The sequence below is a fragment of the Boeremia exigua genome (genome assembly GCF_020726555.1).
Source record: "Boeremia exigua strain MPI-SDFR-AT-0100 chromosome Unknown C7974scaffold_9, whole genome shotgun sequence".
NCBI classification, from domain to species: Eukaryota; Fungi; Ascomycota; class Dothideomycetes; order Pleosporales; family Didymellaceae; genus Boeremia; species Boeremia exigua.
This window is the reverse complement of record NW_025763526.1, coordinates 913293-926998: the sequence shown is the minus strand read 5'-3', so window position 1 is coordinate 926998 and position 13706 is coordinate 913293. Positions and strand designations below refer to the sequence as shown.

General features: G+C 55.2%; 7 protein-coding genes across 7 annotated transcripts; 5 read left to right on the top strand and 2 right to left on the bottom strand.

The window, feature by feature from the left end:
- Positions 1–487: 487 nt before the first annotated feature.
- Positions 488–2229, top strand: C7974DRAFT_435671 (uncharacterized protein; the record flags this gene model as incomplete). Its single annotated transcript, XM_046145077.1, has 4 exons — positions 488–1761; positions 1814–2011; positions 2065–2167; positions 2215–2229. The coding sequence occupies 4 exons, from the start codon at positions 488–490 to the stop codon at positions 2227–2229; spliced, it is 1590 nt and encodes a 529-aa protein (XP_045994732.1).
- A 290-nt stretch (positions 2230–2519) lies between these two features.
- Positions 2520–4380, top strand: C7974DRAFT_229511 (uncharacterized protein). The gene is made up of 2 exons (XM_046137342.1): positions 2520–3473; positions 3523–4380. The coding sequence occupies exons 1-2, from the start codon at positions 2908–2910 to the stop codon at positions 4157–4159; spliced, it is 1203 nt and encodes a 400-aa protein (XP_045994731.1). The 5' UTR covers positions 2520–2907; the 3' UTR covers positions 4160–4380.
- An 865-nt stretch (positions 4381–5245) lies between these two features.
- On the top strand, positions 5246–6511 carry C7974DRAFT_229485 (uncharacterized protein). Its single transcript, XM_046137341.1, has one exon. It carries the CDS (start codon positions 5363–5365, stop codon positions 6332–6334), a length of 972 nt encoding a protein of 323 aa, XP_045994730.1. The 5' UTR covers positions 5246–5362; the 3' UTR covers positions 6335–6511.
- Positions 6512–6688: 177 nt separating this feature from the next.
- Positions 6689–7093, bottom strand: C7974DRAFT_378342 (uncharacterized protein; the record flags this gene model as incomplete). The annotated part of the gene is made up of 1 exon (XM_046140405.1): positions 6689–7093. One exon carries the CDS (start codon positions 7091–7093, stop codon positions 6689–6691), a length of 405 nt encoding a protein of 134 aa, XP_045994729.1.
- An 856-nt stretch (positions 7094–7949) lies between these two features.
- On the top strand, positions 7950–9999 carry C7974DRAFT_399309 (mitochondrial inner membrane protein Mitofilin). The gene has a single exon (XM_046142399.1). The coding sequence runs from the start codon at positions 7995–7997 to the stop codon at positions 9933–9935; it is 1941 nt and encodes a 646-aa protein (XP_045994728.1). The 5' UTR covers positions 7950–7994; the 3' UTR covers positions 9936–9999.
- A 1032-nt stretch (positions 10000–11031) lies between these two features.
- Positions 11032–11910, bottom strand: C7974DRAFT_229418 (mitochondrial hypoxia responsive domain-containing protein). Its single transcript, XM_046137338.1, has 2 exons — positions 11757–11910; positions 11032–11677 (listed from the first exon to the last, which is right to left on the bottom strand). The coding sequence occupies exons 1-2, from the start codon at positions 11807–11809 to the stop codon at positions 11230–11232; spliced, it is 501 nt and encodes a 166-aa protein (XP_045994727.1). The 5' UTR covers positions 11810–11910; the 3' UTR covers positions 11032–11229.
- C7974DRAFT_229426 (uncharacterized protein) lies at positions 11753–13262 on the top strand. Its single transcript, XM_046137339.1, has 2 exons — positions 11753–12428; positions 12479–13262. Exons 1-2 carry the CDS (start codon positions 12196–12198, stop codon positions 13248–13250), a joined length of 1005 nt encoding a protein of 334 aa, XP_045994726.1. The 5' UTR covers positions 11753–12195; the 3' UTR covers positions 13251–13262.
- The last annotated feature ends 444 nt before the right edge of the window (positions 13263–13706 follow it).

Here is a 13706-nt window from a genome sequence, read left to right as displayed (position 1 = left end):
ACTTTCTCCACAGCCCAAATCTTATGTTGTCATTTTCTCCGCTCTTTTTTGGAGCCGCCTCAACACACGCGGCGTTGCAACCCTTCGTCTGCCCACATCCTTGTCGCCCAGGTTGCATGACCCGCGACCGTCACGAGCGGCAGCCCTGCACGCTTCTGTCGGCATTTTGAGCCTCCATCCGTCATTTTCTTCTCTTAACCACCGCGGGGTTTCTCCGAACCCCTTTGCGCTTTTCGCCGTCTGAGACTGTGGCCTTTGTTCACCAGAGGATGCGACTCTCGGTCATGCTGACCGACGTTCAGAACCACATCAATCACTGCTCTCTCCCTCACGTTTCGTCGCTCCGCCGCGGCCCCGGTTTGTTCCTAGGGGCCTTCGAGGAGGTCTGCTTGGGGTAGACACCGCCTTCTCCCAAACAGCACATAGCCCTTGGTTTCCTGTAATTGCGCCTAGACCCTGCCAACCCCAAGTTCGCCCGCACCTGCCAATGCCTGAAGACTACTACACGGAGGAAGACGCCCTAGGTTCACGGTCGCCCGGACTCGAAGCAATCATTGTCAACCCCAAACCGGAAGAAGAGCCACCGCCTATTGTCACCCAGATTTTCGTCAGTTCCCCTACCTCCCGAAATCGCAAAAAATCTAAACTTCGAAAGCATCGGCCTACGCAAGGTGATTGGGTGCTTATTCGGGAGATGGACCCAAACCGACCTGATATTGCACACGCAGTTGGACAGGAAGCCCTCAACTCCGGCTCTGAGACCGAGTCATCCGACGAAGAGATGCCAGACCCCCCGAGTGACCGGATGGCCGTCACAACAACGAAAGAAATGGGCGCACCCGCTATCAATGTTCGGTCCGATTCGTTGGCGGATGCGAATGTAAACTTTGACCCTGACGCAATGTCCGCAGAAAGACGAGAATCGCATGCATCGCACGTATCATCGACTGGATCAGTCTTGCAAAGCGTGACATCCAACACAAGTACCAACGGGTCCGTGAACGGCTCAGCGCAGGCTCATACCTCACCCCACACTTTCACAAATGGCGATCGACTTGCAGACTCATCAGCAATATCGCCACATCTCCGTGGTCTCAGGCTGTCTCCGTCGAGGGCACTGCCTGGTGAAAAGCTGCCATCCATTCAAACCCTCCAGCCGCCGCCATCAGCAGGGTCACCGGAGTCAGCAGCCTCGCCAAACCAGAACCTACCATCGATCGCACAATTTGACGACCTTGTCCGCTCTGCGACCAACGACTCGGACGCGTCCAGCATATTCGCGCATCGACAATCAATATCCTCTTCAGGGCAATCGCCATCCGCCATCATCCGCTCACTATCCATCAGCTCACACCACTCACCAGCCTCACCACTTCCGCCGTTCAACGCTTCGTCGCCAGTCAGTGCTGGGAGTGATCGTGCGGGAGATGTCTTCCTCCGGTCAAAAGAGCATCTCACCCTTTTTGGGCCTGGAGGGGCAAGAAGACCATCACAAATAGCCGACGGAGTATTCCCTCGTTCAGCCTCCATCTCAGTCGAGAGTTATAACGGCCCGGTCGGGCATGCTGCGGAAATGCTGCATACGCCAATTGAGGGCGGTCGGCAACGCGTGCTCAGCATAGATGGCGCGTTGACATCGCGACTTTTGCCGCCTCCTATTGGATCTGGCCTTACAAACGTGCCACAAAATATTTCGGGCATCTACAAATGTGAAGAACCAGGGTGCACAGCTGCTGCTTTCCAGACACAGTATCTTCTCAAGTAGGTCATCGCCCACGAGATCACTAGAACATTTCGCTGATTCATTGACCAGCTCGCACGCCAATGTCCACTCCCAGACACGACCACATTTCTGTCCAGTCAAAGGGTGCCCTCGAAGCGAGGGTGGAAAGGGCTTCAAGCGCAAAAACGAGATGATCAGACATGGTCTTGTACATCAGTCGCCGGGCTATGTGTGTCCATTTTGTCCCGATCGAGAGCACAAGTACCCGAGACCTGATAATCTGCAAAGGTATGCTGTTCAAGGCCGCTGGAAATCAACATTTGCTGATTGGTGATTTTTAGACACGTCCGTGTGCATCATGTCGATAAGGACAAGGACGACCCGCAGTTGCGCGACGTGCTTGCACAGCGTCCAGAAGGCGGCAGTCGCGGGCGGAGAAGACGAGTAAGTTTCTTATCGACTTCCACCACGATCATATCTAACGCCCCCAGATCTCCGCCTGCTAATGATCATTGAGCATCATCGAGTCGCAGCGATGGATCGCTCTTAGCGATCTTGCACAAGAATGTTACGAACTTGTTTTCCTCGCCATTTGTTTTGAATTTTTTACGACACTTTACGAAATTTCAGCAAAGGGATTATATCCGCTGGGTGGGCACCGAGGGGCAGGCGTACCGGGGTATCTACGGTCCGGTTTACCATGAGTCCAGGCAGGACGTTAGCAAAGTAACGGTTCAAGCGGCGTTGGTCCATGTCTCATTTTGCGTCACAACATCCTTACCACCCTCATGCCCATTTGTAGGTGGAACTTGCAACCTGCAGTACCACCCTTCCAAGACTCGAACTACCTCTCCTCTCTCTCTTTTATGGTTATACTGTTTGATTCACGTTGTTATTCGAGCCTTCTCGCAGCAAACTGCTCAAGATGGGAAACCTTGGGTCTGACAGGCGGCCTGACACCAAGGCGCCGACACGCACTAGGTCTTACATATCATCCACTAAGACCGTCCGTTAGCATATCACGTTCACTTAAGGCTAGTCCAACGTCAGATATCGTATCGGCTATACGTCTTGTGTATGTCGTGATATACCAGCAAAGAGCTCAATATGTGTCTTCCAGACCTTGCATCGTCCGTACACTAGATCCAACATCCTCAGAACGACCTTGAAAACCATATACCACCATGAGCTCGACAAAATTCCAGATTCCATCCAAGTATACGTCTCAGCTTCGCTATGTGGAGTCCAAGGACCTAAGGACTGACGCCGAGATCCTCAATGCTCTGACCTCCCACCAACCCGTCACTTCAGAAAAGAACATATGGACCTACTGGCACTCTGGCATCTTAGCTATGCCCTCATGGTGCCAACGTAACATCATCAACTGGGTCCGTCTGCACGACTCGTCCTGGACCATCCGCGTTCTCGACACCGTTCCCGACTCGCCAAACCACGCTTTGACTTGGATCAACCGTGCCGTCTTGCCCAAAGCGTTTGTGGAAGGCACAATGGTAGGTCCATACGTCGGACCGCACAGCGCCGACTTTCTTCGTGGTGCGGCACTGCATGCGTACGGCGGTGTGTGGATGGACGTTGGAAACATGATGTTCCGCGACCTAGACCGCGTGTGCTGGAATCAACTCGCGGACGAGGCTTCGCCGTACACCATCTGTGTGCCATGGATGATCGAGCAGAACATTGCGAATCACTTTGTGGCAGGTCGCAAAGGCGATCCGTTTATCAAGCGCTGGTACGTTTCTCACCTCCTATCAGACTCACTCACAGGGTAACACTGGCAGGCACGACCTCTTCGTCCACCTCTGGAAGGACCGCACCGACTTTACAGGCGTGATCCAAAATCCCCTCATCACATTCATGAAGGACTTCAAGTTCTCGGAAGGCGACGCGCGCGGTTTCAACTGGGATTTCAAGGTCGACGAGCAGACCGTGTTAGGTTACATTGGGCAGTGTGTGGCCTGGATCCGGCTCACCTGGCTCGAAGAACCCAACGGTTTCAACGGGCGCCAGTACTTCAAGAACAAGGTCCTGCTCTTCGATGTTTTGCCCGAGGACTGGGCTGCAGAGCAGATTGTAGGGTTCAAGGGTGAGGATCTGTTCAAAGTATTTACCACGAAACTCGACGCAGACCCGCAGTCTGAGGAGTACAAGGTGGCAGACCAGGTCGTGTGGAGGTTGCTGACGCAAAGCACGATGCAAAAGATTACGCATGGAAAGGGACTGACGAGTTCGGATGCTTGCGGTATCCTGCTTGACCGGCCTGAGAACGAGGGTAGAGATCAGGAGCCAGGTACCTTTGGCGAGTTGTTGCGGTACGGAAGTGTGCATTTTGAGCAGACAAGGGATCGGATTGCGTATGTTGAGCCAGTACTCGTGGATGAAAGTTCCGTGATCAGGAAGGGGTTGTTAGAGCCTTAGAGCGTCGAGCTCGTCCTTTCCTCGTGGTGCTTCAGGCGTACCTGGAGTGCCCCATGACAGAAGCAGCTAGTGCGGAGGCGTACTTGCATGTGCCATCAACACCTTCCATCTGATAACCCAGCACAGCTGCACATGTTGCTTTGTAGAACCGCATAAAACTCTGACTTCAACGTCTTCACTGCATCTGCCCTATATTTGTCTTCGTTCGGAGTTAACTCTACCTAGAGTAGTCCAGCCTTGCGCGATTGCCTACCTAAGATCAATTTGCTGCACACAGGAAACAACGCTGGCAGTATCACGTACGCAATGCAATATTCTAGCCAGCTCCAAGGCCGCACTATTCGCCTTGTACGTCTCGAGCTGGATACATACCGGGCACCCATTCGATGCCACCTCGTCGAAGCTTCGCTGGACGACCTACCCGATTACGAAGCACTGTCTTATGTGTGGGGCGACACGACACAGACAGAAGAGATTTTTTGCGATGATCAGATACACCATGTCACGATCAATGCAGCAAGGGCGATGCGGAGGATACGACTGGGCATCTCCCCACCTAAATGCAAGAGCGAGAACGCAGGCCATGACGCCGAATGCCATACGTCCGAAAACCAGCCGTGGTCTAAGAGTAATGATGGAAGCTCTCCAGTCGTTGGCTCCAAGTCAGAGCGCTACCGCCCCAGGCTGTTGTGGATAGATGCGATATGCATCGACCAGGCAAATGAAGCGGAAAGAAACCATCAAGTTCAGCTCATGCGTGAGATATACTCCAGAACCAAAAGAGTTATTATCTGGCTGGGGGATACGAAGTCTAATATCAGAGTGATGTCGGGGCTTGCTGCCTCCGTCAGACTGGTTGCTTCAAGGTTCTCTACGCCAGAGTTTGACAGGAGTATATCTGATTCATTGTCAATCTCAGATGTTAAGACTATTCTGGGCAACCTGAGCTGGTCATTCATGTGGCTCATAGTGTCTGCAGCGTTCTCGAGTCAGTGGTACACTCGTGTGTGGTGTACCCAAGAAGCTCTTCTGCCTTGTGAGTCGACCCTGCTATACAGAAACGCAGAGTTAGAGGGCGAAGAAATGACAAAATTCTGCACGTGAATAGCATATCGATTTTACGAATTCTTAGAGAGTGACTCAGCCAAGTCTGAGCGGGTGGCGGTGAATGCGCTCACCACGTTCGGAAGTTTCAGACTTCGGATGCCAAACAATATCAGCCCAGCAACATTCTTGTACAGTTCTCCGGCACTCGCGTGCAAAGACCCGAGAGACAGATTCTATGGCCTTCTAGGACTCTTTGGAGAAGTCCTAGTCGAGGTTGATTATAACAAGTCGGTGTTCGAAGTTTACAGGGACAGTGTGGTTCAGACAGTCACCGATAAACTCCATGTGCTATCGTATGTATATCACGGGCCCGTATATTCTCGTATGGAAGACGTTCCATCATGGACTCCGGATTGGGAGGCATTTCAAGGACCAAGACCCATGTACGGCCTCCAATATAAGAGTGAGTGGGCCAGTCAACGACCAGTACCTGAGTGTGACCTGGTCTTAGCCAACGCAGGGATTCTGCAGCTGAAAGGTATACTGTGTGACATAATCACCACTACTACTGAAGCTCTGCACCTAGACGACCCTCATGGAAAATCGACAATCTCTCGCCTTCAGGATATACTACTGAAGCTTTGGCTGGATGCTCCAATCTTACCAACTCTTCTCTCATTCGCAAGGACCTTGAATCACGGGTCCTGCTTATACCCGATGAAATTTAACGCTCTTTCGGAAACAGAACAAGAAGAATGGACCATCTCCCAAATCGTAGCGCTCTTAGGCTCTCTCCTCCCTGCACAGGTGCAAGCAGCCTTCAGAAGTAACCAACCTAACGGTGATGCAGCTGCTTACAAGGGGAAAGTCCTGCTGAGTGTAATAAAGAGAAAGTTATTTCATACAAGCAAAGCGTGGTTTGGTCTTGGTCCCGCGTGCATGCGGCCCGGCGATGTCGTTGTGGTCTTCCATGGAGGGACCTCGCCGTTCGTGCTTCGGCCGGTCGAAGATAGACCACATTGTTACTATCTCATGGGAGAATGCTACATGGAGAAACTGGAGGACGAGGGGGCCTACAAGATGTTAGGCGAAGGAGGGGTGGAGGAACGGATGTTCAATCTGATCTGAGGTTTGCTTGGGAGAGGAGCGTGTCAACACAAGTCTACGACCAGCGCACAATGTCGTCTGTCTACAGCGAAAGACTTCACAGAGACGGCATTTAGTGCACATATATCAGTTCACCTGGAATACGGCTTCGCAGTGTAGGGTAACATGGATAGATGCACCAATGCATGGTTCCTACAGCTCATCCAAGAACACAGAACACTCGTTGTTACATACTCAAGATTACTTGTACTATTCATTATATCGTAAGTCCTTCCCTCCTTTTGCGCGGGGTATCATGTCTTCTGCAAGCGCACTGGAATAACCTTCGAAGTGATATACACATATGAAGCGTATAGATATTATGGAGGCGAGGCATCAACACCCTACGCTCTCTCTCGCCAGAACAACGACGTCGAACTCCTCGTCGACGCTCTCTGCGCTCTCGCTACTCAGCTCCTGTAGTTCATCACTATATCGGCCGCCGATGAAGGCCCAGCCATCGCCCTCGAGGCGGGCGCGGTGGCGGTCGCGGTTCGATGAAGCGGCGCTTTGGAGGAGGCGCGACCAGCGATTCTCCGTCTTGGTGACGTCTTGGGGACGAGTGGTCTGTGGCGCGTCGTCGGCGTCGTCGAAGCCGGGGAGAGTCCAAAGGGCAGACTCGCTCATGGAGGAGTTCATGGTGGTGCTGGTACTGCGGTGGATGGACATGTGCAGGTCGAAGTGCACCCTAGAGGTCAATCGTTCGTTACGTGCTGTTTTGTGGCTCGGCGTGGTTGGCATGGATGAGCGGGGCGGATGGGGTGAACGAGGTGGAGTGATTGGTGGTGTGAGTATTTGAGACTGCATCATCGACGTCGAGAACTTTGCGTGCTTGGAACCGAAACTGTCGCGGCGCAGCTTCTTATAGGCGGGGCCGTCGGTGTGGTGACTGTCGTCCATGGTGACAAAGTTGGAGAAGGTTGGATGTGCGAGCGTGGAATGCTTGAAGTCCAGTTCAAGATTGTGGAAGCAAGACTTTGGGAAAACGTGGGTGACGGGTAGAGTTGTGCAGCGAAGAAAATGTGTCTGCAGAAAGAAGTCATGAAAGGAGAAGCAGGTGCGAGCTGTTCGCGCATCTGGAGCCAGCAAACTGTGAGGGTGAAGGAAGGTGTGGCCAGGGTACAAACGTGGCTGCCTATTCGGGTAGTAACAGAGTCACGTTATGACGTCGCACTGAAGGCGAGTGGCGAGACGTCAGACGAATGACAGAGGTGGCAGAGAAGAGGGAAACTGGTTATGGGGTGACTATAAGAAGACAACGGCTCGAGCTGGGAATGTAGGGGCCGCGATGCTCACGGCGGGCGAAGCTGCTGACTCCGCATCCGGACGGCATTCCGAGACCTGAGACGACGTGGAGCGTATGGAGGGCGGGCAGGCGTAGCACAGGTGTTAGTCAGATGGCCAGAATGGCACACACTGCAGAAGCTGGGCGTGGCTGGATGCAGCCGTGTCAGGCGCAGCATGTGAAGCTGCGACGGCGCTCGCGTGGTGTTGCTGCGGGAGAGCAGCCCCCGACTCCGCCAGCGAGCACGCCCGCACGGGCCCCCGTTGACGTTCGAGTTCAAGCTCTGATGCGTGACGAGCTCCCAACACCTCCGCCGCCCCCATCGCCCTCCATCCCGCCATCCGGAGGCCGACCAGCATGCTGCGCGCCTCGATTCTTGCGGCCCGCCCTGCAGCCCGGCCATTGGCACGCGCCGCCCGCCCGCAATGGCGCGCTGCCCAGCGCTGGTACGCCGACGACAAAAAGCTGGACCAGACGGCCGTCCCCAACCCGGCGCCGCTCGTCGAGCCCACCGACCCTGCGAGCCCGCCGACCATCGCGCAGGCGACCATCCCGCCGTCTGAGGTCCCTCGCGCCCCGCCCGCGCCCGCGACGAGCATTGTGAACGACGCCGCCCTCGCTGCCTCGCGCTCCGCCCCCGTCATCCAGCCCGCGACCACGCCGCCGACCGGCCCTGGCACTGCGAGCGTCGCCCCCGACCCAATCACCCCGAAGCCCAAGAAGCGCAGGTTCCGCCGCTTCTTGCTGTGGCTGACCATCCTGTCCGGCCTCAGCTACGCCGGCGGCGTCTACTACTCGCTGGTCTCGGACAACTTCCACGACTTCTTCACCGAGTTCGTCCCCTTCGGCGAGGATGCCGTCGCCTACTTCGAGGAGCGCGAGTTCAAGCGCCGCTTCCCAGCCCGCCCCGACCAGCCGCGCCTCCACCAGCAGATCTCGGGCGAGAACAAGGTCACCATCCCCGGCAAGAGCGGCCTGACCGCCCGTGTCGCTGAAGACCCCCACATAAGCGCCGTCAGCGAGAACAACCCCAAGCCCAAGACGGCCGAGCAGCCCCGCGTTGGCTCGAACGTTCAGGAGTCGAAGAAGGTGCAGGAGCAGAGGGAGAAGCCTGCCGCGGCGACCTCCAAGGCTGAGCCCAAGACCGTCATCCTCGACGCCCCCTCGACCCCCATTTCTCAGATCGACCACCTCAACGTAGCCTCTGCGAGCGAGCCTGTCGTCCAGGACGTCGTCAAGATCGTCAACGACCTCATCACAGTAGTCAACGCCGACAAGACACACGATGGAAAGTACAACTCTGCTCTGGATAAGGCCAAGTCAGAGCTCTCCAAGGTCGTCTCCGACATCTCCCTACTGAAGGCCAACCTGCAGAAGGAGTCTGAGGACAAGGTCAAGGCTGCCCACGCTGAGTTCGAAGAGGCCGCCAAGGAGCTTGTCAGGCGCCTCGACCACCAGATGCAAGAGCAGGAGGCCCACTGGAAAGAGGAGTACGAGAACGAGCGCGAGCGCCTTCAGCAGACCTACAGGAGCAAGGTCAAGTCTGAGCTCGAGGCCGCCCACAAGGTCTACGAGGCAAAGCTCAAGAATGAGCTTCTTGAGCAGAGCATCAACCTCCAGAAGAGCTTCACCAAGAACGTCCGCGACCGTGTCGAGGCTGAGCGCGATGGCCGTCTCGGCAAGCTGAACGACCTTTCCAACTCTGTTCACGAGCTTGAGAAGCTCACAGCTGAGTGGAACTCCGTTGTCGACGCCAACCTGAAGACTCAGCACCTCGTTGTTGCCGTCGAGGCCGTCAAGTCTGCTCTCGAGACACAAATCGTCCCCAAGCCTTTCGTCACCGAGCTGGCTGCCCTTAAGGAGATTGCTGCTGACGACCCAGTGGTCAGCGCTGCCATCTCCAGCATCAACCCCACCGCCTACCAGCGCGGTATCCCCAGTTCCGCTCTTCTGATCGATCGCTTCCGCCGTGTTGCATCCGAGGTCAGGAAAGCCGCGCTTCTCCCCGAGGACGCTGGTGTCGCATCCCACCTCGCCTCCCTCGCCATGTCCAAGGTCTTGTTCAAGAAGTCCGGGCTAGCAGTCGGCGGCGACGTCGAGGCTGTGCTTGCGCGCACCGAGGTTCTACTCGAGGAGGGCGACCTGGACGGCGCAGCACGCGAGATGAACGGCCTGCAAGGGTGGGCCAAGGTGCTGAGCAAGGACTGGTTGGGCGAATGCAGGAGAGTGTTGGAGGTCAGGCAAGCACTGGATGTCATTGCTACAGAAGCGAGACTGCAGAGCTTGCTGGTCGATTAGGCGTGTCTTGTGGTGAGCGCTTTGTAATGTAGTCATAGAGCTGTGAATGTATCTGTTCCATTTGTGTTATCTCAGCAGAATTGCACCGCAGCTGCTCTGACCAAGGCAGGCACATTCCGTCTTGCAACGCTTCATGTATGGCAAAAAGCTACAAGCATGAATTGATACTCACCGAAGCACAAAGACAGCAGGAGATGCCAGCACCCTCACTCCTACATCAGAACTCGACTCAGTAGTACTAGAAATCCGTCTCTGGTCTACAGCAGCCTGTGGGTACTTCCAATTGCCCCAGACTGGGCTACATAGCAGACGTGTGAGTGGCTGTTGAAACGCACGCATGCGTGTATTGCGCGTAATGCATGACTGGTTCAACACTGGGCTGAACATGTAGTCGCAGGCTCGAGACCAGTATTTGAGCGGCCTATAAATGGCTGTGCTAGCGCAGTAGTGTGGCTTCCACGATCGTGACTTTGTGACTTTTCAGGACAAGAACAATCGCGGTGATTAGGTGGAAGGTAGGCTTTGGGAGCCAAATCAGAAAGGCGCCCAACGTTGGATCAAGCCTGACACACATGAGGCCATGAACACCTTCTAGGATGGCACATATCACTGAGGGAGTCGTCGCCCTTGCTCAACTATCATCGTCAAGAATGGGCGTCTCAATCAGCGCTATTGAGCTGCGACTTTCCAATGCGACCAGATTGCCTGCTGAAGGTCTCTTCAAACACCCCAATCCAGTAGACTCGTGCTGGTGTTGCGGCTCTTCGTCGCTTCTCAACTCAGGCTCAGTCGCGCAACTGACTGCCAGCGTGCAATTGCGTGTAAGCCAGGAAGGTGGGACTGGCCACCGCGCCGGTTGTGAAATTGCCTCGACAACGATAGGCTTCATTGGGAGATAATCAAGCTCCCCGTCAGTAGGATCGACCGCTACGTGCTTGCTGTCAACTTTCGATTTGTACGATATTGAGCGAAAATGTCAGGATCCTGACTTGAAAGTCGGCGGTCTCGCCAGGATGCTGCATGCACTTCAAGATCAGTGTTTCATGGTATAGACGTTGCAGCATATGCTACAGTCAAGCTATTGTGGGCCAGATCTGTACGGAAAGTGGTGAAATCCCCCTACGGTGGCCTAAGCCCAATATCCAATGGTACTCTTACAGTGTCAAATACGTACAACAAACATGCGTGATATCCTCAGAACGCCGGCATAGATTTCAGTCCGCGTCATAGGCGTGCTCAGTCTCTCTAGCACATTTTCTTCCTCGGAGTCTGCTTGGTCTCCTACAATAGAGGTTCACTTTCCAACAACCTGATCTTTCAGCTCCTTTGTTTTATCCGCGACCTGTTGTGTGACACCCTTGACCTCCTCCTGCGCTCCTCTCGCCCTCTTTGCCATCCTGTCCTTCCAGTCTTTCTCCTCCTCATCACGCGCCTCCAGCTCCCTCAGCCATCGCTCCCTCTTATCCATCCTCTCCTTCTCAGCTACCTGCTTCTCGTAGTCCTTCCTCTTCAGGCGGTCCTTTTGCCAGTACATGTTACCCGCGACGAGCACTGCAATGGTGAAACCTTGGGCGTATAAACGGCGGCGGAAGTACAGGTTGGTCATCTTGTGGTCGCCTTTGCGCATCGACCGTGTCGCACCGACAATAGCCCAGACTGTGAGGCCACAGCCGAGGGGAATGAGGGGCTCTTCGCGGAGGCGGCGCCACATCTTGTCGAGAGTATTCTCATTGTAAAAGTCGCTGGCCGCTTTTAGTCACAATGCACCATGATATGCACATGTTGCTGTTCGCAACATGATTTCAATCAGGGAGGACATACGCATTCTCATCGAAAGAGGAAGGTAGCGGTGCGGTGTTGCGTGGGCCCGCCATGATGACGGCTGTATGCGGAGGTGGCGGAGGTGTCGCGTGCAGTCAATCGAGATCGTGTGTTCGTACGAGTGCGCAATTGAGGGCGTGTTATTACCGGACTCTGATTTGAAGCTATTCGGAACCTTGAATATCCGTTGTAGAGCTGTCACAAGGTGTTGCTACGAGCTGCACTGCGGAGCTCATCGATTATCTCACCACTTCCATCATCGGCCCGTTTCAGCTCCAGCAGCCTTGGCGTCACGTACCTCGTCCCTCAAAGCTATGCCACCAAGATCTGACCTACAACGGACAGCAGCCTGAAGGCGCAGCAACGAAGAAAGCGCTGCCGCACCCCAGCATCGCCTCCATGAGTGATACATCGACAGTTGACAAATTCCTGCGGCGCCATGAACGATGAGGCCGAGTCGTCTCGAGCTGCATTGCGACGTGATGATGGCTCCCCTGATCACATCGACGACATAGCATATGTCGACCCGGAAGAGGTTGAGCGTGAGCGCGCGAAAGACGCCAGAGAACGACGATTAGATGCCAAAAGGAAGCGCATCCGCATGTTGGGCGACCTTCTGCGCGAGTTGGATCTGATTGTGTACATGGAGTTGCTCGCTCTCTACAACCTCGAGTACGCCTTACCCTCACGCTCTCATGTGACTTCGGGGCTAATTTGTACAGCTGCTCCTTCTTCTGGTTCGCAGTACGCGCGCTGGCGCATGGCAGCTTGCTCACGCCTGTCTCGGACCCAACGATGCAACGCCCACCTGACGAGCCCCGACCGTTCCTGCCGGTAGTAGCAGGACTGTTCACCGTGAGCTTCCTGCTACACATGCTATATCCTGCGCCGATGGCCGGCGAAGATACAAGAGGCTACCTGCACGGCGGCTTGATGATAGATTTCATTGGGCAGCAGGGACCAACCAGCAAATGGAAGCTCGGAGGGCTGGATGTGTGCATTTTGCTCCTACAGATGATCATGGTGTCGGCGCACGTTAAGCGCCGCGATCTGAAGAAACAGCTGGTGCAAATAACCGCTGGCGAGGCCCCGTCAGGCAGCAGCGTCGACGCAGCCACGTCAGACGCTGTAAGCGACAGTACAACACCAGCAACAACAAGTGAAAACGCGGCCCGAAGGCAGGACGCCGACGATGAGGAGCGCGGTGTCCTACGCCGGACCGACTCCTTGTCAGACCTGGGCGCCGATCCCGAAGAGGAGGATCCACTGCTGCGGTCCACGCAGGAGACCGGTCACGTTGATGCGCTGGACGTTCTTACATCGGGACAGTGCGTCATCTTGTCTGCTGGCGTTGTTGGTACAATGTTGCGCGAAAACGAGAATTACCGAGTGTTCCGCCATACGCGCACCGAGGGTAGCCTCAGCGGTGACATGCCAGAGACACTACGCCGCTTAAATACTCTGCGCGCTCGCTTTGGAGTTGGTGGGGGATAAGGAAGAGCCAGTCGATCCTTGAGATTAATCTGATCGTCTCCACTCCTGCAAGCACACGATACATGTGATCGCGCTGTGACGCCCTTCAGGGTCCAAAGCCCCTTTGCCTATGAAACTGCCGAGATAGGTCCGGCCGGCAGGCAGGCTGATCACCCCCACATCGAGTGGAAGATTGGCCACGTGCGATCGCGTGGGATTGACGGTACCGGCAGCTTGCCCGGAACCGATCCCGCAAGGGGGCATTGATCAGATGATTCGTGTGCACCTAAAACCGTATTACAACCAAGTCGAGCAACGCCAGCAGATTGAGTTGATCGGGCTGACATGACGAGGCATGAGCAAGTCACACCGATGATGACGGCGCAGGCGGGCTGGGACGCACCGTCCGCACCGACGTAAACTTGCACAACGGCATGCCGTCCCTTCCCGTGCCTGCGAGGATGTCGTCAACCCCCT

Bases quoted from the DNA above. Each gene is read 5' to 3' on its own strand.
- C7974DRAFT_229485 (XM_046137341.1), top strand. From the start codon at position 5,363: ATGCCAAACAATATCAGCCCAGCAACATTCTTGTACAGTTCTCCGGCA.
- C7974DRAFT_229418 (XM_046137338.1), bottom strand. From the start codon at position 11,809: ATGGCGGGCCCACGCAACACCGCACCGCTACCTTCCTCTTTCGATGAG. The intron at 11,678-11,756 runs GTATGTCCTCCC...AAAAGCGGCCAG, and splicing joins TCCTCTTTCGATGAGAATGC to CGACTTTTACAATGAGAATA.
- C7974DRAFT_229511 (XM_046137342.1), top strand. From the start codon at position 2,908: ATGAGCTCGACAAAATTCCAGATTCCATCCAAGTATACGTCTCAGCTT. The intron at 3,474-3,522 runs GTACGTTTCTCA...TAACACTGGCAG, and splicing joins GATCCGTTTATCAAGCGCTG to GCACGACCTCTTCGTCCACC.
- C7974DRAFT_229426 (XM_046137339.1), top strand. From the start codon at position 12,196: ATGAACGATGAGGCCGAGTCGTCTCGAGCTGCATTGCGACGTGATGAT. The intron at 12,429-12,478 runs GTACGCCTTACC...TAATTTGTACAG, and splicing joins CTCGCTCTCTACAACCTCGA to CTGCTCCTTCTTCTGGTTCG.
- C7974DRAFT_399309 (XM_046142399.1), top strand. From the start codon at position 7,995: ATGCTGCGCGCCTCGATTCTTGCGGCCCGCCCTGCAGCCCGGCCATTG.